This window comes from Sceloporus undulatus, chromosome 9 (assembly GCF_019175285.1).
Source record: "Sceloporus undulatus isolate JIND9_A2432 ecotype Alabama chromosome 9, SceUnd_v1.1, whole genome shotgun sequence".
Taxonomy (NCBI): Eukaryota; Metazoa; Chordata; class Lepidosauria; order Squamata; family Phrynosomatidae; genus Sceloporus; species Sceloporus undulatus.
In genome coordinates, this window is record NC_056530.1 from 22,694,919 (window position 1) to 22,719,067 (window position 24,149).

The 24,149-nt window shown below is 42.5% G+C and overlaps 2 protein-coding genes and 1 long non-coding RNA gene across 6 annotated transcripts in view; 1 reads left to right on the forward strand and 2 right to left on the reverse strand.

Annotated features, from left to right (window-relative positions):
• LOC121915411 overlaps positions 1-24,149 on the forward strand; it is a 48,653-nt gene that overhangs the window by 1,078 nt on the left and 23,426 nt on the right. The window contains exon 2 of the long non-coding RNA XR_006100711.1: positions 497-682. This is a non-coding gene — a long non-coding RNA (uncharacterized LOC121915411). The remainder of the gene's footprint in view (positions 1-496; positions 683-24,149) is intronic.
• On the reverse strand, positions 1,156-7,237 carry LOC121915408 (calcineurin B homologous protein 2-like). Its single transcript, XM_042439657.1, has 7 exons — positions 7,042-7,237; positions 4,233-4,305; positions 3,680-3,760; positions 3,352-3,461; positions 2,777-2,838; positions 1,947-2,069; positions 1,156-1,679 (listed from the first exon to the last, which is right to left on the reverse strand). The coding sequence occupies exons 1-7, from the start codon at positions 7,109-7,111 to the stop codon at positions 1,626-1,628; spliced, it is 573 nt and encodes a 190-aa protein (XP_042295591.1). The 5' UTR covers positions 7,112-7,237; the 3' UTR covers positions 1,156-1,625.
• The window catches only part of DLL3 (delta like canonical Notch ligand 3), a 32,826-nt gene continuing 20,611 nt past the window's right edge, over positions 11,935-24,149 (reverse strand). For 2 of the 4 annotated variants that reach the window (XM_042439630.1, XM_042439629.1), the window contains exon 8: positions 22,923-23,712. In XM_042439630.1, the coding sequence (XP_042295564.1) occupies positions 23,538-23,712 (175 nt within the window). In that variant the 3' untranslated portion in view covers positions 22,923-23,537. Of the gene's footprint in view, positions 13,652-22,922; positions 23,713-24,149 lie in introns of those variants that run through there. The other 2 variants (XM_042439631.1, XM_042439632.1) reach the window with 2 other exon arrangements.

Genomic DNA, 24,149 nt, shown 5'->3' on the forward strand with positions numbered 1-24,149 from the left:
GACGTGGCGTGAAATCGTTTTGCACAATTACATGATTTTTCTGGGATATTCATGGGATAAACTAACTGACTTATATTTTAGTAGGAGCTTTGGTGGGTATCACTCTGCTTCATAACACACTTAACACACTTAAAATTCAAAAACATAGCCGTGTTAGTCTGAAAAATCAGTATGCTAAGGGATCTTGTAGCACCTTTGAGATTAACTGAAAGAAGCCTATGCTACCAACTTCTTTCTTTCAGGTAGTCTCAAGGGCGCTACAAGATCCCTTTGCGTTCTAGCTTTAACGTGATATTTTTCTTTCTAATTGTAACAAAACTTGTCCTAGATCTGCACTGCCTCTTCCTTCTTCATTCACAGAGGCTATGAACAAAATGCCCTTTTACAGGGCTCCCCCCAGCACTATTTTTTGCACTACTCAGCAAAAGCATGCATAGATACTACAGCAAATTCATGCATATTTCATAATTTTCTTTTCCTATTTTTTTTTAACAAGCCACAGGAAAGGCTGATCACAAAAGGAGAAAGGTTCATTAAGTACAAAAGAACAGCAGGGAAAGTCAAAAGGGATAGATGTAAGAAATGAAACCATTAAGGACTGAAACCAAGTAGCCTTCATTCAGAAGAAAAGGAGTTTAGCCAGCTGACAATCCCGGTTCGGTTCCTCCATTTCAACAGATGGGTAAGAGAAAGACTTTTCAATGGTTAAGTATTGGGCTTGGTGCGTAAATGGTACATCACACAATCCTATACCCTACAACATTATTTTTAATTAGACGGTTTAATTGATGGCAAATAACAAATTTAAAACTAAATTTAACTATGTGTGGAAATGTTCTGTAATGAGTGAGACTGTGGTTGAGGTAAGAGAAGTCAGAAGGAATAATTGAATTCTAAGGCTTTGCTTTAAAAACATGTTTCCTTTTATTGAATCTTTGGATTTACACAGTTGTCACAATTGCATGAAAACGTGACTCTTCATTTGGAGATCACCAGCCTTTAATTTTGTTGCTCCTCATCCTGTTGAGGTATATTTGTTGCAAAGGGTGTTGGAAGATAACAATGGCTAATACACAGACCAAATTGCAAAAGTATCAGCACCTCCTTTTCCCAAGCTAAGGATGACTTTCCCAAACAAGAAGTCATGCATTACTTGTGAGAATCAACATACAGTATTCTGTCTTTGTGTCAATGGGGAAAAGAGGAGGGAAGAATGCCACGTTACTCTCTGATCTTGTCTTTCAAAATATCTAATTGGGTATTTGTTCCAGTATGTTGAATGGAAATGCACAACTTTGGCAGGCCCTCTGAATATTACGAAAAAGAAAAAGTTAGATCAATTTCTGGTTGAACTGCTGTGATGGAGCTAATAAACCATGGATGGAAATCTGCTTATGTGTAGTACAGGTACACATTGGTCCAGTAACCCTGGTCCAATCTTAATCATCACAAAGGAAGCCAGTTTAAATGGAGGACTTCTCTAGCTATGGGTCACTGTGGGACCATGAAGAAGAGCAGTGATACTCCACTGGATCCCACACTCCATCTGTTGCTGTCATTTCCCGACCAGAGACCGGGTTGATTTGTTTCTAACTTCGGGGAGGGATTCTCTGGTGCCCTTCAGATCATTTCAGGATTCGGAGGCTCATTTTTTGTTCAATATTCAGCTTTTCTACAGACTGTGAAATGGAAAAGAGAGAGATGGATGTCATTACAAGGACCTTTGCTTTGGGTTTTAGTGGTTAACACTTAGAATTGGTTTCCAGTGCCAGGTCTTAAGTTTTGGTTGGAGGAATCTGAGTAAGGAATAATAAAGAGATTGCAGAGTACAGCCCTTCCCTTTGGAAGATCAGTAGCCACCATCATGTTAGGCACAATATATATGCTCCATAGAGTCTACATCATTGTAATGTAAGGGAAGTTTCATAATGTGTAACCAACCGGACCTTTGCGAATTCCTCAAAGGAGATGGCATTGTCTCCATCCTTATCAGCCTCCTGGATGGTTCGGTCTGTAATGCATTCAAGTTGTTCGTTCGTCACCTGGATCCCAATCATCATTCTCAGCACCTGAAGTTGGGGAACAAAGACAGCAGGAACAGAAAATAGAGGGATTTGAGACATTAACAGAGAAGGGGTGGGGGAATGGTTCCCTCCCTCTGATCTCTTAGCGAATATAAATCTGTGATGGAGGGCTTGATGGTGTTGTTGGACCACAAGTTGTGAACATTTCAGCTCCTCCATGAATAGGGTCATGTCTGCTTTCAAACGGCCACCTTCTCAAAAATTGATCTGAACTTAAAGGGAATCTGTGAGAACTGTTTTCAGACTTTGTAACCTATGCCCCTTCACTATGTACATTTGTGAGAGGTGGACAATGAAAAATGTGGATAAGAAGAAAATCAACTCATTTGAGATGTAGAGCTGAGGATACTGTGGACAACCAAAGCAAACAAATGGTTCCTTGAACAGACCAAGCCTGAACTCCCCCTGGAAGCCAAGATGATCAAACTGAAGCTGTCGTACTTTGGCCACATCATGAGAAGTCATGGCTTACAAAGAAAAGACAATAATGCTGGGAAAGGTAGATGGCAGTAGAAAGAGAGGAAGACCGCACACCAGATGGATAGACTCAGTCAGGGAGGTGACTTGCCTCACACGCACCTCCTTAAAAATAACATAAAATTTTAAAAAGCACCCTCCCATATTTTAATGGCTCACGCACGTTTTGCCCCACTCAAGTAATCTTCCCAAGAGGACATGCAGACATTAATCACCTGCAGCATTTCAGCTCTTGAGATCTTCCCATCCTTGTCTTGATCGTATAGCTGAAAAGCAACTTCACAGAAATCAGAATGACAAAGCATTAATAATGGGGATGGGTAGTTATGCATAAGATTTAAAGGCTGGGTGAGTTTCACCCTGTCCTGCCCCTAGATAAGAAAAGTTAATGTTCAGGTTGCATGCCTTCATATGTCAAACTCCCACATTATCAAAGCCAGGGATTTTGGCACTGATGGAAGAATTGGCCATCTAGGGTAGCAGTTTTCAACCTGTGGGTCGCAACCCCTTTGGTGGTTGAATGACCCTTTCACAGGGGTCGCCTAAGACCATAGGAAAACACATATTTCTGATGGTCTTAGGAACCAAGACACCGCAGTTTTATGGTTGGGGGTCACCACAACACAAGGAACAGTATTAAAGGTTGCAGCATTAGGAAGATTGAGAATCACTGCTCTAGGGCATCTTGGCTTTCTTTCTTTCTTTCTTGCAAAAAGAAAGGCTCTTGTTTGTAAACTTGCTTTTCTGCTGTGACTTCCCACCCCATCAGCAACGATGCAGACGGACTCACACTTCAGCTTGCTAAGCCGGCTGTTGACATTTTCGGATCCTCCTGGTCCTTCCACTGGACGGAAGTGGGCCAACACACGGGCAAAAGTGCGGAAGTCAGTGGTCTCTCTCCTAGGCAGAAAGAAAGCCCTTCATAGTAGCTCACGTATTCAAACTGATCACTTGGTGGATGGTCATGAGGACGTTTCTTGGGTAGCCATTATAGAGATGCAACTGTAGAAATTTCTACAGCAGTTGAACATCAGTCTTTCCCAGCATGGCAGCCTTTGGCTTTGACTTGGACTCTCTCTTTCTCCCTCCCTCTCTCACAAATCCACCAATATACGCACCCATCTTGGAAGAAGGCATTGATGATCCGATCCCCAATGGGATTCACTGCTAGTGCACCAATTCCTTCAAGATCATATTTGCTGGAGAGAAAAGAGAGGATACAGCTTTAGGAAAACTCATCCTGGTAGCATAAGATAGACCCACGCATAGACGGTGGGTCCTTGTTATCCATTGGGGTTTGGTGCCAGGATCCCCCTGAGGATACCAAAATCAGTGGACACTCATATCCCATTAAATACAATGGCATAGCAAAATAGTGCCCCTTGTATAAAATGGCAAAATCAAGGTTTGCTGTTTGGAATTTATACTTTTTTGAGCTGTGGATGCTTGAATCCATGGATAAGGAGGGCCAACGGTATACTCAAGAACCCATATACTTGCAAACAGAAAAGGTCGATGTGAACATAGAATTACACTATTAACAACATTAAAACAATTGAAAAGAGATGCGTAAGAGATAAAAACACAATTTTATAGTACACAACAAGATGTCAGGGCTGACAGGGCCTTGATTGTTCCTAGCCCATAATGCGTTCTTCCTTCTCCGCTTACCTGAGGTAGCCCTTTTCATTCTTGTCCAGGGCCTGGAAGCGCTGGTAAAGGCGTAAAACATTAGCCTGGGAGACTGGCAGAAAGAGAGCAAGAGAGAAGGAGCATTTGTAATGATTAACCAAAGGAAGTGCCCCAGGCTGCCAGCAGAATGACCTTGCCGCCAATGCATTTACAAAATAAAAATGTCAGCAGCAATTAACATTTCTCCTAGATGGATACGTTAACTGTTTGTAGACTAGGGCTGCATCCATACTGGGGAAATAATCCGATTTGGCTCCACATTTCAGTATCCTGGCTCAAGGCTATGGAATTCTGGGAGTTGAAGTTTGTTGTGGGCCCAGAGTGGAGCCAGGGCAGTTAAAGCGACTCCAACTCCCAGAATTCCATAGCCTTGAGCAAGACAGAGTTAAAGCAGTGCCAAACAGGGTTATTCCTCCAGTGCAGATGCATCCTTAGAGGGCAAGTTCAGGCAGATCTCCTTCGCAAGGAATTTGGAGGAGTGCGTCCAACCACTGATGTCTACGAAAGCACATGCTGCCAATTCCTTTCAGTTAGTCTCAAAGGTGTCACAAGATCTCTCGGCAAACTCCTAGTTCACTATGGACCCCATAACAGTAAGGCTGTGATCCTGTAGTGCTAGAACATTGTGTAAACTTGCCATAGGTGGAGCTATGCTACGTCTCTCCTCTCAGCAATCCCTGGACCTACCATTTACTGTCTATGTTCATGTATAAGTCTAGAAACTTGAGTCCAAAAACTTGACTCAAAAGACCTGAGTCGACTTATCCACGGGTCGATGTAAGGACTGCACTTTGACTCTTAGGACCTTCCCTTGGTTAAAGGCAAGAGTATAATCTATCCTGGAAACACTGATTTGCTTTCCCATCCATCCATCCACCCATCCATCCATCCATCCATCCATCCATCCATCCATCCATCCATCCATAGCATGAAGCCATGGCACTCAAAGCCATGTCAGGTTGGATTATTTCTGCAGTGTGGATGCAGAATAAATTCAATTCTTGAAAAACAACCCATTCCCTCAAAATTGAATTTTGGTTGCTTGTGTACTGTAATTAATTTGTATCTCCCTGGAATTTGTGAATGAATGACTGAAGGTTCCCCTGAACTGGATTTAATGATCCTGCTGGGAAAATGACTTGCCCTGTGCAAGAAAAGAAATTGGTGGCACATTATGTCTTGTTTTGTTCTTCCAACAGCAACACCCAACTTGGGTATTTTCCCTGCTTTGAGATGTAGAGAAGTAAAGGAGGCAATGTTGCTGTATAAAGCTGGGCAGCATCCCTTCCCTTTCTCCCTTCTGGAACCTTGAGACAATAGGAGGCCAGCTGCCAGAGGAGATGCAAGGCTTGGGGTGGGGCCCAGCTTCCAGCTCAGGATTCCTGCTTAGATCAAAACAGCAGCTGGGAAAAGAAACTTTAAAAATGGACAGTGACAGGACGGAGTTAGGATCCCATTCCACCCTGCAAGCACAAAAGTCTCTCCCTGTAAAAAGAACCTTTGTCACAAGTCCCTGTTTCAGACTTACTCCTTAGAACAACAACTACAACATATTGCTTTCTTTCCCCACAATTGGAAAGTGCACAAGATTTCTATACTCCATGCCGTCTGCCAGAACTTTCTCCCATTTGCAAAGTTATCAATAAAGTTTGTGGGTCTCACAAGTCTCCTTCTCCGACGTAACCTACCTCTTGGAGAAGGTGCAGCTCAAGTCCAGACCACTTCATTTCGGGAAGGAGAACATGGTGAACCTGGCCGTTTCCTATGTTTACTCCTATCTCACTGCATCCTCAAGACTTTGAGCCTTGAGGACATTTCTTTAACTGTTCAACCGTGGAATGGACTGCCTCAGAGGGCAATGGACTCTCCTTCTTTGGCAGTCTTTCAACGGAGGTTGGATGGGCATCTTCCAGAAGTCCTTTAGCTATGTATTCTTGCATAGCAGGGCTGGAACAGATGGCCCTTGTGGACCCTTTGCATGCTGCCTTTCCCCACCTTTTTTGTAACAATCCTACCCAAGAACCTGGAATAAGAACCCAAGATTCTTGCAGACCTTTAACATCCCTTATTCCCCACCAGCACTGCCAACAACAAGTATCTCACTGCCTGCTTTAGTTCTTCATTTACGAAGCTCTAGTTTTCATTCTGTCTGATCACAAAGACACTCTCTGTCACTCACTCCTTCTGCCTTTCACCTGTAGATCCATTCCCACTACTTGATAGATCTAACCCTTAGGGAGAATTCGCCCTTCCTAGTACAGACCCACCAAGGTTTTAATCTGCAACTGGACTTCTTAGGGCCAAATTCTAAGCAAAGTTTCCTTGAATTAGGACTCATCTCTGGACAATAAAGAGCATTCTAATTTGGGAGCGAAACCTAGTAGCATTATTAGGCAAAGGTCCAATGCTGGCACTCTAGACCAGTGGTTCGCAACCTTCCTAATGCCACAACCCTTTAATACAATTCCTCATGTTGTGGTGACCCCCCCTAGCCATAACATTATTTTGGTTGCAACTTCATAACTGCAATTTTGCTACTGTTTTCCAGTGGTCTTAGTCGACCCCTGTGAAAGGATCATTAAACCTCCAAAGGGGCTGCGACCCACAATTTCAGAACCGCGACTAATAGAGCCCTAATAGACCCTTTGGACTCTGGATCCAAGTTGCGGCTATTGCCTCCCCTCCCAACAAGTTCTCCTGTATTTCTTCTTCTCTTCTCTTTGACAGAACTAACCTGCATGCAGTTAAAGGGAAAGAAAACAAACCATTCTCCAAAGTTTATCCTTACAGCCAGTTTCTGCCATGATTTCTTCTTGTTCTGGGATGGCGGTGACCGGCTGAGAATTTTGGGCTCCCATCTTGGAAGAGGAGGTCCCTTTGCCACTCAGGGCAGGAAGAGCTATTTACAGGGTATCTTCTGAGCATGCATCTATATGAACGTTGGAGCCCCTACCAACTTCAAAGCAAGGCTCCCTCCCAGCAGCTGTTGCCAAAGCCAGGCAGCTTATCAGCTACAAGGGGAGGATGGACTTGGGAAGGGCCAAGCAGAGGCCGTTTTAAGGTGGAAACCGAGAACCGGCAAAGCAGTGCAAAGTAGCTCTTAGAAAATTCAATGTCTAATCTTTTGAGTTGGCTAAGGCGCTTCTTCAGCAGAATTGAGGGTGGGCAAAAGAAGCACAATGCCTCTCAAATGAAATATCAACCCCTGCAATGAAATATCCCTTCTGCCGCCAAATTGCTAGCATTGCAGTAACTTCAAAGTTTCATGGAGCATTCAGAAATAAGAGTTGAGGCATCCCAAGAAAAAAGGGGGGCAGGCAAGGAAACTCTCTGCATGGCGAGTCACATACTCTCAGCCCCAGAAAAAGTCATGATACGGTTGGGTGAGATAGAAATGACTTGAAGTCACACAACAACAATATGGTTTGACTTTTTGGACTACAACTCCAAGAAACTAGAGCTTGAAGAAACAGGGCTTCAGATATGGAGTATCAGTGGATGGCCTTGGGCAAGGCACACTCTCTCAGCCTGATGGCAACCGTCTGAAGAAATCTTGCCAAGAAAACTCCACGAACCACCATGGTGTCGAGGTTTTAGTGTTGGACTAGAGTTCCAGAAGAGTGCGGATTGAATCCCCCACTTAGCCATAGAAACCCATTGGGTTGTCTTGGCCAACTCACATTCTCGCAGCCTCAGAGGAAGGCCATGGCAAACCCCCTCTGAAGAAATCTTGCCTAGGATGGGGTCACCCTATGTTGGCATCAAGCTGACCAACAACTTCATTGTCCATTCAGGAGCAGATCATCCCCAAATACTTTGCGTTGTAACAGGAATCGCTTAGAACATCATATTGTTGTTGGGAAAATACCTCCCCCATCAAGTTCCTATGAGGACTGTGGCTAAGATCGTCAGGAACAGAGAAGCCTAATGATGGTAGCAAATGTTACCTTCCCTGTTAATTGAACATTCTTAGTACTTTGAAAAGTCCTAACCAGTGCTCTTCCTACCTGCTGTATTTATATATACTTTTAAGATTACCTTCAAAAGTCTTGCTTTGGATCCCCTTGCAGTATCTTTGTCTGGTTCTGTTGAGACAGGGCCTTTTCTGTGTTGGCATCAAAGCACTAAAGGAGATTTATTTTGTCCTTTCCATAATGGCTTTCTAGCAGCAGGCTAAGAAAATATTTGGGCTCCTTTGGAAACATTTTCCAGTGGATAAAAAGTTACAGGACCATTCCACTTCGTTGCTGGGAGAAGGATGGGATGAGCGCAGCATCGTAGGACGTTGCATGATAATCTTCACACATTTGTGCAATAAAAATGGAAGCATCCCGTTTCTCTCCTGGCCCTTTTCTCCCTTTGATAATCTTCGTTGAGCATCTTTTCTTGTTTTTGCCCCTTGCTGAGGGTTAGCCCCCCCCCGACGCTTTCTGTTTACCACTTACACCAAGTTGCAGATGTGGCTCTGTTTCATCCTGTAAAGAGTCTTAAAGTGCTTTGGCACCAAACGTAAGATATGAATATTTCAATGCAAATTATTCCTGGGAGACAAATTTGCAATTAGGCTGCAATAACTGCTGTGCGTGAAGCATTTTCGAGGCGGAAGTAGAGGCAAGTGGGGAGAGCTACTGACTTCTTTTATGCATATAAAACATCTGTTAGTTTGAAGTCTCTGTGGTGTAGTATTTCAAATGTTGGATTAGGATTTCACCCCATTTTCTTCTTTTGTCTTTAACTTCCTTTAATTGTGGCAATTCAAGGTGCAGAAGTAGTTTGCAGTGAACTAACTCCGCAGGGAGGAGAGAAAGGAGCAGGCTCTTGCCTTTCCCAGAAGGCTCTGGCAAAAGCAAACTGCTGCAGCATTGCCAGGCTTGTTTCTTCTTCCTCATTAATAACTTTTGCTATTTGACTACACTGATGACCCTTGGCCACGCATGTCCCTGTTTGCATCTGTGAAATATTGGAAGCTATGTACACAAAGTAATATTACTAGTAGCAGCAAAGGAGGACATTCAGGGAATAGGAAACAAGTTTTGGAATTTCTCGATTCAGTGCTGAGACGCCAGAGGGCACGGCTGGAATGCAGTGCAGGGCGTTTAGATGAAAGGAAAGTGTGTAAATACAAAAGGGTTGCTATGGGCTATATGTCAGAGAAAGGAGCGGGCAAAAATGCCTGACGGGAGACTTGAAGGCATATATACACGATTGCCATTTCCACATGCAAAAAATTGTGTAAACTAAATAACAGTGACTAGGAAGTATGGCAGCATGATGTAGTGGTTTGAGCATTGAACTCTGGAGACCAGGGTTTGAATCCTCAATGGCTTAGCCATTGAAATTCACTGAATGGCCAGTGCAAGTCACATACTCTCAGTCTCAGAAAACCCCATAATCAGGTTGCCATAAGTCAGAAATGACTTGAAGGCACACAACAACAGAAAGTACAGTAAATGCATATTGTATAAGTCATCCTACTGTAATGATCTGAACAAACATTCAACGAACTGTGATTTCTCTGCAAACTTACGGGGAAACTGTTGGCATGAAATTCCTTCCACTATGTGACTTTCACAAGCCCAGATTCCTAAATTTTCTTTACTCCGACAAAGCACTGAATGCCCACATGGAATTGGCACCTGTGTCAAAGCTGAGATGCACCAAAGCTGTGGATGGATCAAAGGTAAACTCGGTTGCAAACAAAGTGCGCATGCATGGAAAGGCTTCCTTGTCCAATATGTATGATGTGTCAGTATGATGCATGCATGGCATCAGCCTCTAAAGGTCAAGCATCTGGGTTCTTTTAAAAAGACTTCTTTTATTTTAAAAACGAAGTCCAGAGGAGGTGCTCTTTGTTTGTGTGACACCGGATGTTTGCAAGGGCTGCGATGATGCCCCTACGTTGAGTGTTTAGTGTGGCTTTCACTTTGTGTTATCTTTCTAATTTTGTTGTTTGTGGAAGCAACAGCTTTTGAGTTTGATGAATGTGGCTGTAAACTGAACATGCCAACAACACTTGATGCCTTGTAATGGATGTGGCTCATTTTCCCAGCTGTTTTGGCAGCTTCTGTTATTCCAGTGCTGCTCAAAGTTCATGAGCCGCCAGACACCGATCAGCCATCTTGCAGTGAAAGGACCTCTTTCTTTTCCCCTGCTTTTTCAGCCATGATGGCAAGACACCCCGGGGCATGTTCATTTCTCAACATTTTCTTGTGTTGACAGCTGCTTGTAAAGAGTTGCCCCAGGGTTGGCAGGTCAGCGGCTTTCACACTTGCCTCCCTGACCTTATGGTTTCCCCATTAACACTTTGCTCGGTATAGTTCAGGGGAAGTAGGTCTTCTGGGGAAAGCAAAGGAAAAAGGAGAAAGGGTTCAGAAAGGCAAACAGAGAATTAATTTTGAACGAGGGAACCTTCTGTTCAGGTACACCTGGTTGAATATTGGAACCTTTCATATGACACAGTTATGATTCCAGTTCAGTGGCTAGGACTTCATCCTTTTGAGTCCTGGGATTTGTAGTTTGGGAAGGCACTAGAGCTCTCCAGCTGCAAACTCTAAATGCTGCCCAAAAAAGTGTAAATCCCCAAATTCCATAGGAAGAATCATAGAATCATAGAGTTGGAAGAGACCGCAAGGGCCATCCAGTCCAACCCCATTCTGCCATGCAGGAACTCCCAGTCAAAGCATCCCCAACAGATGGCCATCCAGTCTCTGTCTAAAGACCTCCAAGGAAGAAGACTCCACCACTCTCCGAGGAAAGAGTGTGTTCCACTCTTGAACAGCCCTTACTGTCAGACTCAGAAGCTTCCTCCTAATGTTGAGGTGGAATCTCTTTTCCTGTAGCTTGCGTCCATTATTCTGCGTCCTATTCTCTGGAGCAGCAGAAAACAAGCTTGCTCCCTCCTCAATATGATATCCCTTCAAATATTTAAACAGGGTTATCATATCACCTCTTAACCTTCTCTTCTCCAGGCTAAACATCCCCAGCTCCCTAAGTCGTTCCTCATAGGACATGGTTTCCAGACCACCATTTTAGTCACCCTCCTTTGGACATGCTCCAGTTTCTCAATGTCCCTTTTGAATTGTGGGGCCCAGAACTGGACACAATATTCCAGATGGGGCCTGACCAAAGCAGAATAGAGTGGCACTATTACTTTTTTTGATCTAGACACTATACCTTTATTGATGCAGCCTAAAATTACATTGGCCTTTTTAGCTGCCGCATCCCACTGTTGACTCATGTTCAACTTCTGGTCTACTTGGACTTCCAGATCCTATTCACACGTAAAAATCTCGTTCAGCCAGGTGCCCCCCATCTTATATCTATTCATTTCATTTTTCCACCTAAGTGCAGTATCTTACATTTCTCCCTGTTGAAGTTCATTTTGTTAGCTTTGGCCCAGCTTTCTAGTCTATTCAGGTCATTTTGAATGTTGATCCTTTCCTCAAGTATTAGCTACTCCTCCTAATTTGGTGTCATCTGCAAATTTGATAAGTATGCCCCCAATTCTTTTATCTAAGTCATTGATAAAGGTATTGAATAACAATGAGCCGTGGCATGAAGCCTTCAACTTCACAAAACAAACCTATTTGCACATATATCAGTACAAATGCGATTTCAAGCCTTACCGCTACTGTGTAAAAACAGGTCAAGCAAGAAAACAGCATCAGAGTGGTTTTCATGAGCAAAATAGATATTTTATATAACTTTCTTTTTCAGAGAAAGGACCATACATTAAAAAAAAAAGAGAGACAGAGAAAAGTTACAGAGGTTGGGGGAGATAGATAAACATGATACTTATAAATATACAGCATATACAACATAAATACGAATATAAAGTTATCTCCAGCAGGGTTGGGATTCTTTGCATACAATAATTCATTGCATTATTTATTTCTTGCTTTTTAAAAATGGAGTGCCTGCATTAAACACAATTTTAAAGTAACAAGAACGGTTTGCCCACCTTGTAATATTTCTCTTAGTGTTAGGATCCAGGGCTGCAAGTTCCAGTCTTGTATTTTTACAATCTATAATTAAACGGAAAGGGATGCCATGACTGGAAATATGAGATGATTTAGTTTCAGTCCCTGAAAGCCAGCCAGGCTTCCTTCCTTCCTGGCATTAAAATACTCACCATGATTTTTAAAGGTAGACTTTCGCTACTATCTGAAGCACCAAATCACTGTTTTGTATGCAACCAAAGAACTTAAGCCAGTCTCTCAAAGTGTGTTTTAAAAATTGTGAGGTGCCTACAAAGTTAACCCAAGTTGTTGTATAAACCATATTAAGGTCTGTTTGATTGTGATGTGTTTTTAAAAGACTGATCTATCCAAGAATGTTAGGTTAGGGCCAAACCTGAGCTGTTTGCAATATCTTTATATGTTGCACCCGACCTTTGGAGCAGACCAATAGGTTACAGTCAGAAATGACTTGAAGTCACACAACAACAATAACAACAGCAATAACGACAACAGGTTGTGTATAAATGCCGTCCCATCATGGTGAAAAAGCAGAATGACTACACCTTGGAAAAAAACACCTTTAACAATCGAAGAAGGCACATCTTACATTTCGTCTCCTGGTTGTTTCTTTACAACCCATATGATTTGACAGTGAACGTGAGCTGGGTTTTACTTATTTAATTTTGCCATAAGCTGCCTTGTGGGTCTCTTGGGATCAAACATCAGGACGGAAATAAAATTCAATACATTTTAATTTCCTATTGTGGAGGTCTGTATTATCTTTTTTTACAACTTTACACCGACCGAAAGAAAGGCTGGAGTGTCTTCCCTTCAAAGCGTGAAGGAAGAAATGCAGTGAACTGAAGAGCCTCCCCAAAAGAGTCAATAGTTTTGTTCTTTTAAAAAAGAGGTCTTTAAAAACAGCATGTAAAAAAAGAGTTCATCCCTGGCACTTGTGTAGGAAAAGGACCTGCCTTTTCTAGAAACCAGACAATCCTGGCGCAGCCTTTCAGCTTTTCCCCTTTTTCTACACCGCAAACTAGCCTTTCTTCTTCCATCTGAAGGAAAGCCCAAAATAAAGCTCTCCGAACCCAGTTCTGACTTTCCGCTCCATTAGCCGGCTCCGTTCCTAAGATCTTTTTTGAGTCAGTCTGTTGCTCTCCTTGCAAAAATAAAAATTTAATATATATATATATATATATATAGCAGCAAGAATAAATATTAAATATTTCTCCTTATTAAAAAAGGAGTCTTTTTTTAAAATATAATACTATATGGATCAAACGTTAAATCAGGGTAAAGACATTGGCTGCTCCAGGAGTCGATTCGGTGCGCTCTGTAAACATTCCTTTAGCTGAGAAATTTGGAAGAAAAATTAAAAAATAAAATAAAATACAGGTGTCAGATTCCAAGGCTTTGGAGGAAGACTCTTCTTCAGACCTAGGAATGAATACGAAAGAAGGCGAGGAAGAGAATTAAAACCCAACATTGTGGCTAAGCAATACCTACTCGCCCTCCCACAACCTAAGTCTGCCCTGAATTGAGAAAACCTTTCCAAAGAAAGATTGAGTCTTGACAGTTCCACTTTAATAAATTGCTAAATTGGACTCCAAGCCAAATTGCAGGTCTGGTTCTGGGGCGGTTTTTCAGAGAGGTCATTGGTAGACCTCTTGCCTTTTGCACTGGACACTACAAAATTACTTTCTGCTTAGTCCAAAAAAACTGTCCCTTCTGACTGACCAAGTCATAGCTATTGGTCACTTTTCTAAGCTTCAAGGAAGATTTATAAACAGATTGCTTGCATAGAACATGAGCTAGTAATGCAGGCATGCCTGGGGCGTGATCCCCCAGAAAAATCTGGGACCTTTCTTGATATATATATTATCATTCCCATATGGCACAAGGGCATGTGTTGCCCATGCATTGGAAATCATAGAAGGTGTGTGTAAGTTTGTCCTTTCCCATATGCTTCTAGTATAGGTACACCCATCTGTCCTGTTTTACCTAATCTTTGGGGAAGGGGAATTGCCAGTAGAAAGGTGTTAAGACATTCATCTTACACATTGGAGGAGTGATGGAATCATAATGTTCTCAATGGTTCTTCTTCTATCCATCACTGTGAACATTACACTGATGCTGTTTGCATTGCTGCAAACGGTTCAGATGAAGATGCAAAGAGACTATCTGTTATTTTAAAAAGGGAAAAGAGACGTGTTTCGGTCCTCTCATTCTACCCCAGCAGTAGATGTCAGGGATGGGTAGCTTTGGGTACTCACCTGTGAGTTGCCGTCTCCAACCCGCTCAGGTGCCTTGGAGGAAGGCAGACCTGCCTAATGCAAACAGATTGGAGACTGCCTCTAGGAACACCAGGGCCTTTTCTGCAGGCTCCAAGGGAGCGCTTCCCAAAGATGCAGCCAGCCTGTTGTGCAAAACCACTAATGCCTGAATAAACCAAACATTGCAAAGAGGAGAGCAGATGATGCAGCTAAACTCTCATCTCTTTTTAGGATCCACAGAATTCTCTCCTGGACAGCAAACCAATCCAAGCAGCAGCCAAAACCAACAATTTTGTGTCCAAGAGACGCAGTGCTGAGACAAGACTTGAGATTGTGGGAGCACCTTGTGCGGTCAGGCGAAGCTGAAAGCCTTTCAGATGAGGTCCTTGGTTTATTTCTCCCTTCTTTTTATGCCACCTGAGAGACTCAGGGAATGACAAATCACAGGGGAGGTTTATGCTTACTAGTTGAGCATTTGTGCAGTTATCTCAGGTACCACTCCTAAAAGTGAGTTGTTTCAGAGCAGATCACCCCTTTGCTACAGCATACATCTAACTGCTGGATATATATATATATATATATTTACAGGACATCATAAGAAGTAAGACTATCTTAATAAATCAGAGGCACTCAGGGAACAATATGCAATTCACTGCAGCATGAAATAGCTGGAATGGTATGCCAGCATGTGGAAATCCTCTGGTTTGAGTGGCTTCGTATATTATACTTTTAAAAACCAAAGTCGCCAAGGTTGCTGGGCTATATCTTGCCCATCTTTTCAAAAACTAGCATTCATTCTGGAACTTGCCAAGGAAAAAACCCGAAAGAGGCTGCCTTTAGATCCTTGAGATACAGCATATACTGCTTTGGCCAATATCTACCGAGGGATTTATTTTGTTATTTCTGTAGGAGCTGAAATAAAACATGTTATTTTCAGAAAAATTGCATGACTGGTTAACTGGATCCTGACTCCAAAAGTGGTGCCTTACCTCCTCAAGCTGCTGTCTGTATCCAGAAGTATATTCTGAAGCATTTGGTTTGGTTCTGTTGTCGGTGCTCCCTTCCCATTACAGGAATTAAAATGAACAGATATAACCAGACTGGCTGCTATGGCTCTGCAGTCAGTACATAATGCTTGGTACAGTCGAAGGCACAGAATGTCAATCCACACTATGGATGGGTTAATTCAGTCAAGGAAGCTACTGTTGCCCACGGTTTGCAAGACCTAAACAGGGCAATAGATGACTGCAGCTCTTGGAAGTCTCTCATCCATTTGAGTTGATTTGACAAATTACAAATTACAACAATAATTAGTCTAACACTCATCTCTCAAGCACACATCTCTTTCTCTTGCAGGTCCACTGAGATCTTTATAACTGGCTCTGACACCTTCCAACGCCATTTATCTTTTTATGAAGTCCTTTTTCCCCCCTAGAGAAAATTGCATGCTTTCCTTGGTGGGCCGTACTAAGTATCTGGTGTAAATTAGTATTTTGGTGCACCAAAGCAGCCCCTCTCTCCCTGGATCTTATGGAGGGCCCCAAATAATCAGTAGTTCTGGGAATGCTGATGTTTCAGGGACCTTCGGATTCCTTGCCTCACTTTTCTTTTGGTGCCAGTTAGGCCATTGATGTGAAGATGAAATGCAGTTTTGTGGAAGCCAGGCATTTTCTTGTAGGGACAGAAACTTTGCTCAGGGAGAGGCCTTTTCTTTTTCGGATAAGTCTGCGAGGAGCTTTTAAGTGGTTCAGCAAAGCATCTTTCCTGTCTTCATAAGGCAGAAGCAATGACTCCATCGCCATGGCCATAGCATGCGCAAACGGTCTTGTGGGATGGAAAATTACACCTCCTGTGACTAGTAGCCAGAGGTTAGAAATAACAAGTCATGTCGTTAGTTGTAACAAGCTAGCCAGTAGTGAGTAGCAAAGCTGTAGTAGAGTTACATTGCAAAAGTAATGAATGAATAGAAACATAATTTCTCTCTCTCTCTCTCTCTCTCACACACACAGAACGTGCATAATGAGAAATCTTTACTAATTACTTGCACAGATCATTTTTAGATGCTATTGTAATGCAGTTTTTCAATTTCATCTAATTCTATTATCAATCAAAAGATAAAAAGTACCAGAAAGCAACAAGTAATGAAATAAATTAATTTTAAACACTGAAATGAGCAATGGCAATGGAATTTTTAAAAAAGCTGTTTAACCTTTCCCCTTATGATGAGTGATGTAAATGAATTACTTTTTAAACGTAACTTTCCATCTTGCTGTTAGAGGAGGTGCCAGTTCTTCTCTCTTTGTCGCTGATCCTTAACTTGCGGAGGGCGAATGGGGACTAAAGAGGAAAACTTGAGGCTTCTGTTTCTGAGTGCATTTCTTCCGCCTTTAGTTATGGACTTCTTTGTTTGAATTCAACCCTCTGGAAAACGTCTGCTGAATCTTGAGTCTTGCGTATCTTCTGTTCTGTGAAAATGGGCAAAGTCTGCATTGCCCTGTTAATTCAAAGCCCATCTCTACCAGATTTGGTCCATAACAAGGTAGCATTTGAATTCAGTTCTCTTCGCTTCTTTTAAGGCTCCAAGCTAGGAGGTGAGGAGGAGTAGATTTTTACACAAAGGTAGTATCCCTAAGCAGAGGATACTCTTTGTTAACCCCATATAATATTCCCATACTCCTGGTTAACCGGAGGGTGTGTCTTTCCATAGCATCCTTTGATGGATGGATGGGGAACATCCAAGTCCACGAACAATAATATTAAGTCCAAATGGAGGCAGAGTCTTGTCTAAGGTGGGGCTATATCAAAAGTGGAGCTGTTGCGCACCAGAATGGATTCTGGAGGACTTTCTCACATCCCATAAATGGCAGACCTTACCTTTCACTGGGCGCTTTGGCTGGCAAGCTCTGTCTGCACCCAGACTTTCAGTCCAAAATTTCAATCCCAGAGGAATAAGGGAAGAAAGGAGGAAAGAAGCATGAAGAATTTGGTGTGTTCCTGAGCATCCCCATGATCTTACTGTGCTGTTTTGATCCTTCAGAGCAGGGGTTCCCAACTCTTTTGACCCTTAAGGGCTCCATGGAGCACAGGTTGGGAACTGCTGCTCTAGCACTTCAGCTGTTATAGGATATGGGGACAGTATCCAAGAGGTGAAGAAGGAAAAAGAACTGTAGGTCGACCACGCTGTATAAAAGTCAAGAAGAGAAGACAGGCTCCAATTCAGGAGGACTCACCTTTCCAAGGCTGTCTTGCTGAATGCTGCTGCCGGCTGAAGGCCTGCTGAGCAGACTAACCTGGCTTCTTTGGCTGAGCAGTGTTCCCAGAGGCAGTCTCCAATCCGTTTTTCACGCACAGCCTGTCTCCTGTAGGCGTGAGAGTTTTAATGTGCCCCATGGGCAATGGCACCTGAGCCAAGCTGGGGAAAAGCACACCAGACTTACCTTGTTGGTTTCTTCACAGCAGAGGATGGAGGGTGCCCTGGCACTAATACATTGGCAGATGGTGCCATGCAAATCAGCAAACCTTTTCTATTGGATGGGAACAGAATAACCCTCTCCCCATATTCAAGTACAACAAACCAGTATAACTGTCATTCTGACTGGAGCCAGAGAACCTAAAGTCAAAGAAAAGGTATTGGAAGCTTGGTAGAGGATAAGAAAAGAGGCCCACTTTCTCAGGACTCATCCTACACCAAATTGAAGGCCTTGGGATCCAAGAGCCAAATGCTCCTTATAGCAGCAAGGAGTGGGCTTAGGATACCTTCATCCCAGTGATGAAAAGACACCTTCACAGTAAATCCAGTGTTCATGTCTCCATCAGCAGATGAGGATAGCCTAAAGCAAGACGTTCCAAAGCTTGACAAACATTAAGGATGGACAATCCTTGCAGCTTTCCAGATTTGGGAAGATAAAAAGTTGTTGGGACAGTTGTCTCCAAAGGCTGCATCAAAAGAAGTTAGGGAAATCATTCTGGGGTGTCTAACAAAATATAAGCAAACCCAAACGTCTGTCAAAGGTTCTGCCTCACCCCAGAGTGAAAGAAAGAAAGATGTCCCTCAACCTCTCAGAGGAATAAAGCCATACTGTTGTTGTGCACCACAGATTAAGGCACACTGGACAGACTTGTAAATCTGCTTTGCTTCTGTTTTTTGATTCGAAAGTAAGAAGAGCATCCAGCATTTGCAGCTTGGATGTCCTGTAGTAGTCAGAAGCAAGCTCAGTATGTTGAAGGGCTCCAAGGCAGTAAATTGTAGGGCGATGCTGGGACCATGGAAGGTGCAAAGGCTGGTGGATTACGTCTAAAATCCAGCCTTTTCCAACATCTCAGGTATATCTTAGGCTACTGATGCTTTCTTCTCTTGTTTGGGAACTGACTCATTTTGGTCTGTGTTGGCGATGGAAGAAAAAGTATGAGCAGCTGATAAAACCTCCTGACTATTCCTTTGAATTTCCTCAGAGGCTCCAGTCTCCTGGATCCATTTCTTGGTGCATTAGTCAGTCTGCCCTGGTATTGAGATTGTACTTAAATGTACTGAGACATGTCAGTTGGCACATGTCTTCATGGTTGTATCTCCACATGGTAGGAACATGGGAAGGGTCTTCTTGGTGGCTGCCCCCAGGTTCTTAAACACCCTTCCTGGAGAGATTAGACTAGCCCTCTTCTTGCTGTCCTTCTATAAGCAGACCTTTGAGGGCTGGTAGCTGAGAGGGTAAGGGCATTTCTGGATGCTGTACTGGCTGTTTTCTTTGTAATGTTCATGCTTTTATCTGCTTTGAATTCTCTTGTTACTTTAGTTATATATTCATTAACAGACCAACAGTATTGGGCCCTATCATTTTATGGGAGTGCTATCCACTAAAGCTCCCTTGGGTGGAGCCGATCCTAAAAGATGGCTCTGCACACCATCTTCATTCACCAGGATCTTAATCAAATTGCAACCCTCAGATGATACCGCACTGAGCAGAAGTGTAGATTTTTCCTTTGAGGAAAGCAAACCATGGCCACTTGGATGCCTGCATGTGTCCCTCTGCTGCTCAGGACTCTAGAAACTCTTCAGGATATTGACAATGAAGCCATGCTTTGCTGGCACTCAGTGGTTCCTCATTCGAAGGACAAAGGAAGGAGCAGGTTGCCTTAAAGATGCATGCCGTCAAGGTGAAGAGGAGCTATTAGAGACTCTCTGGAGTCCTGTAAAACAAAACACATACGCACACATTTGCATGGATGCATAAACACAGCCTTTGGTTCCATTGAGAGGCTGAAGAACAGAATTTTGCTCAAGACACTGAGCAGAACATGCAGGTAGGCTTCTGTTAAATCTGTCAAGAGCAGGAAATCCCTTGCTTCAAGAGTTTGCCAGATACTCCTCAAGGCGTCCGTGCAAAATTTGCACTTCTGCCACAAACTTTGTCAAGGGTTTTGAGATCTGGTATTTCCTTCTACTTATCGTTCATTGTTTGGAATGCTTGAAAAGGATGGAGCAAAACACCTGAGAGTATCTGCTAGAAGCACTGTTCTGGATCTAGATCAGAAGCGGGCAAAGCGTGCCTCCCAAATGTTTTGCCCAGCCCTGCTTTAGTAAACTCCCCAAATTCATCCCAATTGCAAACTGCCTCCAGCAGATTTCTGGGACACAATCTACAATTGTTGGGAGATGTTTTGAAGGCAGAGAGGAGGGCAAAACCAACTCCTGGACCCTCAGATGTTTTCCACTTCTGGCCTAGACACTGAATTCATTGTAAAATGATCTCTTTTTTCCCAGATCCCTGGGGTAAAGCAAGAGACCAAATCAGTTGGTCTGGTTGAACTATACATCCATGGTAGCTGACCTTTGACTTTTGAGAAAAGAATTGGTGTCTCTTTCCCACAGGAGTGGTTCGAGAATTGCTCTAGATTCCCATAAGGAGGAAGCAGGAAAGATGTTTCAGATATTCTGCTGTCTGGCTGCTTGTATCTGAAGGCAGAAGGAGACAGGGAAAATACTCTCTGCAGCCGATTTCTTTGCTACACAAACTAGACTACCATGGATTATATGAGAAGAAAAACTCCAAGCCATACCACTCCAAAGAAATAAACCAATGGTAATAGGAGAAATGGAGTTCCTTGCACATCTTGTTCCCACAAAACAGGGGCTCTCCTCTTACCAGACTTTGCTGATTTGCATGGCTCTGCCAGTTGGAACAAGAGAAGAGTTTAACCGGGAGACTCTCCATCCACTGACTGGGAACTCCATTTTCGTGACGTGGTGCTTTTAACTCATATCTTCTTTCAGGATACCGCATATTTCGAACATTTTTTAAAAATGCATTTAGATTCATCTTTTGTGCAAATCCAGTAATAATTAGACTCATCTCATTATTCTGCTCCTGATACCTATTCCAGTGGGAATGATATTACTTTGGGATTGCTGATGTGTTGTGGTTTATGAGCTAATCTCAAGAAAATATGTGACAGGAGCAAAGGTGTTTAATTAACTCCATCTGTTGCTGCATAATACATGAGTTAGTCATCCTATCCATTCAAGGCATGCAACAAGGAAAAGAAATAGAAAGAAATTCAGCTTACCCATATTATTTGTACAAACAAGAGCTCAACCCGGCGAGATTCCTGTAGAACTCATCTATCACATCAGTGTAAAAGGAGGCCATGCACATTTAACTCACATAATCAACTTTCCTTGTCATATAGTGAAAGCATAAAGCCTTTCCTGATCATGTGCGTTCATTGCTCTATAATGTCTGGTTCTCCATCTTAAGGAGACATTAGCTGCAGCCTATGAGTATACCCTGGAACAGGCTGCATCATACAACTAGATTAAAGCATGGATGTTTCTGGGTCCCATAGGCTGCTAAAATGTTCTTATATGGCACAAGACAGGTGCCTGCATAGTGGTGCTTGGGTCTTCTTTTTGAACCCCATTGCTGCCATAAGTGTCATCTCCAATGATGGAGAGGCCTTGGCCCCAGCAAGCTCTAGGCACAGGCCATGTGTGAAACAGGAGTCAGGATTTTTTCACATTGGACATGCCCAGATTAATGAGAAATTAAAAAGAGGGAGATCTCAGTTGTGCAGATGACGCAGGCCACTGTTTGTACGTGGGATAATTCCTCAAATTATTAAAATGCATTGTTTTTGCTTGCTTTTCACTATCAGCACTGCACTAAACAAGTCTGTCAGTGGTACAGTCAGCCCCCTTATCCATGGATTTTTTGTCCACAGATTCAAGCATCCACGGCTGAAAATACTTTAAAAATATACAAATTCCCATAGGCAAACCTTGATTTTGCTCTTTTATATAAGGGACACCATTTTACTATGCCATTATATTTAATGGGACTTGAGCATCCATGGATTTTGGTATCCACAGGGCTCCTGGAACCAACCCCCAGTGGATACCAAGGGCCCACTATAATACCCTTGCTAATTTACTAACTAGATTATGGAGTTGGGAATGGGTGCGAGAAAGTCCCCATATAGCTGTAAAGCTCTGGGAGTGGTTTGGGGAGAGTTATACCTTTCGTGTTACCCTTCTGAGCTCTTTGGATTAGATGCAAGATTCACAATCAGTCTTCCGAAAGGCCTAAACCATTGGCTACTTTTTGAAAGAGCAAAAGAAGTTTGGAATAGGAGCTGCACAGTATAGCATTGCTTGGAGAGTCCCAGTGGGATTGGCCATTATGTAATGGATACACATGTGCTATTACACATCCTTAAGTGTGTTTGAGAGGATATATAACCCTAAGACTATTTACACTGTGAGCTTGCAAAATAAATACATAAACAAACACAGTCCATCCCTTTTCAGACAAGCACTGCATAGGAATGGTAATATTAACATTGGATACTGGTGGCTAAACATTTGAGATTTCTTTCCTGACATTTCCAAGGATCATTTCCTGCATAAAGAAAGAATACTTTCAGTTTGACTATTTTTTGCAGGGATTAAATGATGGTGCTGAGATTGTGAAAGAGGAAGCCTCTGCTAACTATATGTGGATTAAAGCTTACTTCCAGATTTTGTACTCCTAACCAGTTCTCTTTTAATCCAACTTGTTTCATTAAGACTTGTACCAAATAGGAGCAAACTGGAATATACCATGGTTGCATAATTTATCTTTTTAATATCAGCAACACAGTTCCATCAATTTGATGTGGGTCATATCTGAAATATTGGTGTTACAGGAATAGAAAGCGTGGTTCTGTCTGTCAGTTAGGCTTTTATTTTCTTCAAGCCTCCCATTATTAACTTGGGAGGAAAATTGGAAGTTTAAATGGGGTTTCTCACGTGAAAATTGCCTTCACGACAAGATATAAAAGACCATGTTTGGCTGGCACACTGGAACATGTGAGCCCTTTTTGTCTTTTTGAAAGCTGAACCTGTATGATAAGAAGACAGGTGTAAGACCTGTCCCCTATAAAATAATGGTTTGAGGAAAGGCCTTGGTCTGACACATTGGGATAGGAGTAGTTACAATTAAACATTTGCAATGATAATTAAACATGGCTTCCAGGACAAAAGTTCAGGGTTTACAGTGAAAAGCCAGTGGAGTTAAGGCAATTCTTAGAAATCAACACATGTACTTCAGCACATTTCCAAGTATTGAATCCAACGTATTTTCTCCTATTTATAAATGTTAATTTTAAAGGAAATTTTTGGCCCCCAAAATGTACATTTTGAGTATGCCTTCTAACTGAACTGAAGAAAAGCAAAAATCATCATTAAATGCTGTTTGTTTGAACTGGGATGGGCATCTGTTGACTAGCAGTAAGCACCAATATAGCAGATTTTAACTTAAATGGTAAGTGTGTGTGAACAGATATATAACACTGTTTTTTAAGAGGTACATATACAAAGTTGGACAGCATCTTTGACACAAGGAAGGGGGCAAGATGAGACTCATTCCCTGAACCTGCCTTGAGTTTGCTGGCATGCACACTGGTACCATCAGTGCTAAGTTTCATGCCCACAGTGGGTGAATATCCCACCATGGCTGTGCCAAAAGGACCCCCCTTTTTGCCTAAGTTGCAGGGTACTTACTGTCATCTGTGACCCCCTAAACTACTTGGGGGGTGACAGAAGGGGCCGAGCCAAGGAGTGAGCGTATTTTCTTTACCTCAGTTGCATAAATACACTGCTCCATCTGGTCTGGGATGATGTAGATGGGGTGATAGGAGCCTTCTTTTGGGTATCCAGCGGGAGCAATGGACCGGACGGGCTCAGATTTTTTACTGCAGTGGGGAAAGAAGAAGATATCAAAAAGTGGTGGGGAAATAACTCTTATACTCTGAATAGATGTAAGAGAAGAGAAGAGAAGAGATGTTATGAGTATGGAGCTACTGTGTAATTGGTCAATATCAATGAGGAATTGTGATTTATGAAATCAGACCAATAAATAAGGGAGGGAGCTTTTTGCTGAATCTTCAAAGCACATCATCCTTAATCAGGTGAACCAATCTACTCAAGGCTAAAAAGAGCATCCTGAATCAGCATTGAATGTAAACTATGTATATGACTTATTAGACCATGTCTGTTAACAGTACATCTTTTTCTTCTGCTGAATACTTGACCTGCAGAAAAGTTCTGTGACATCTAAGTGATTTCTTGTGAGATCATTAGATTAGTTGGTCCCAATTAAAGTAGCAAAGGCAGTGTGGTGCAGTGGTCT

What these genes read in the sequence shown, in the direction of transcription:
- LOC121915408 (XM_042439657.1), bottom strand. Translation starts at nt 7,111, where the DNA reads ATGGGAGCCCAAAATTCTCAGCCGGTCACCGCCATCCCAGAACAAGAA. An exon ending in AATGAAAAGGGCTACCTCAG is followed by an intron (nt 3,761 to 4,232) that starts GTAAGCGGAGAA and finishes TTTTCTCTCCAG; the next exon opens with CAAATATGATCTTGAAGGAA. An exon ending in CCTTTGAGGAATTCGCAAAG is followed by an intron (nt 1,680 to 1,946) that starts GTCCGGTTGGTT and finishes TCCATTTCACAG; the next exon opens with TCTGTAGAAAAGCTGAATAT.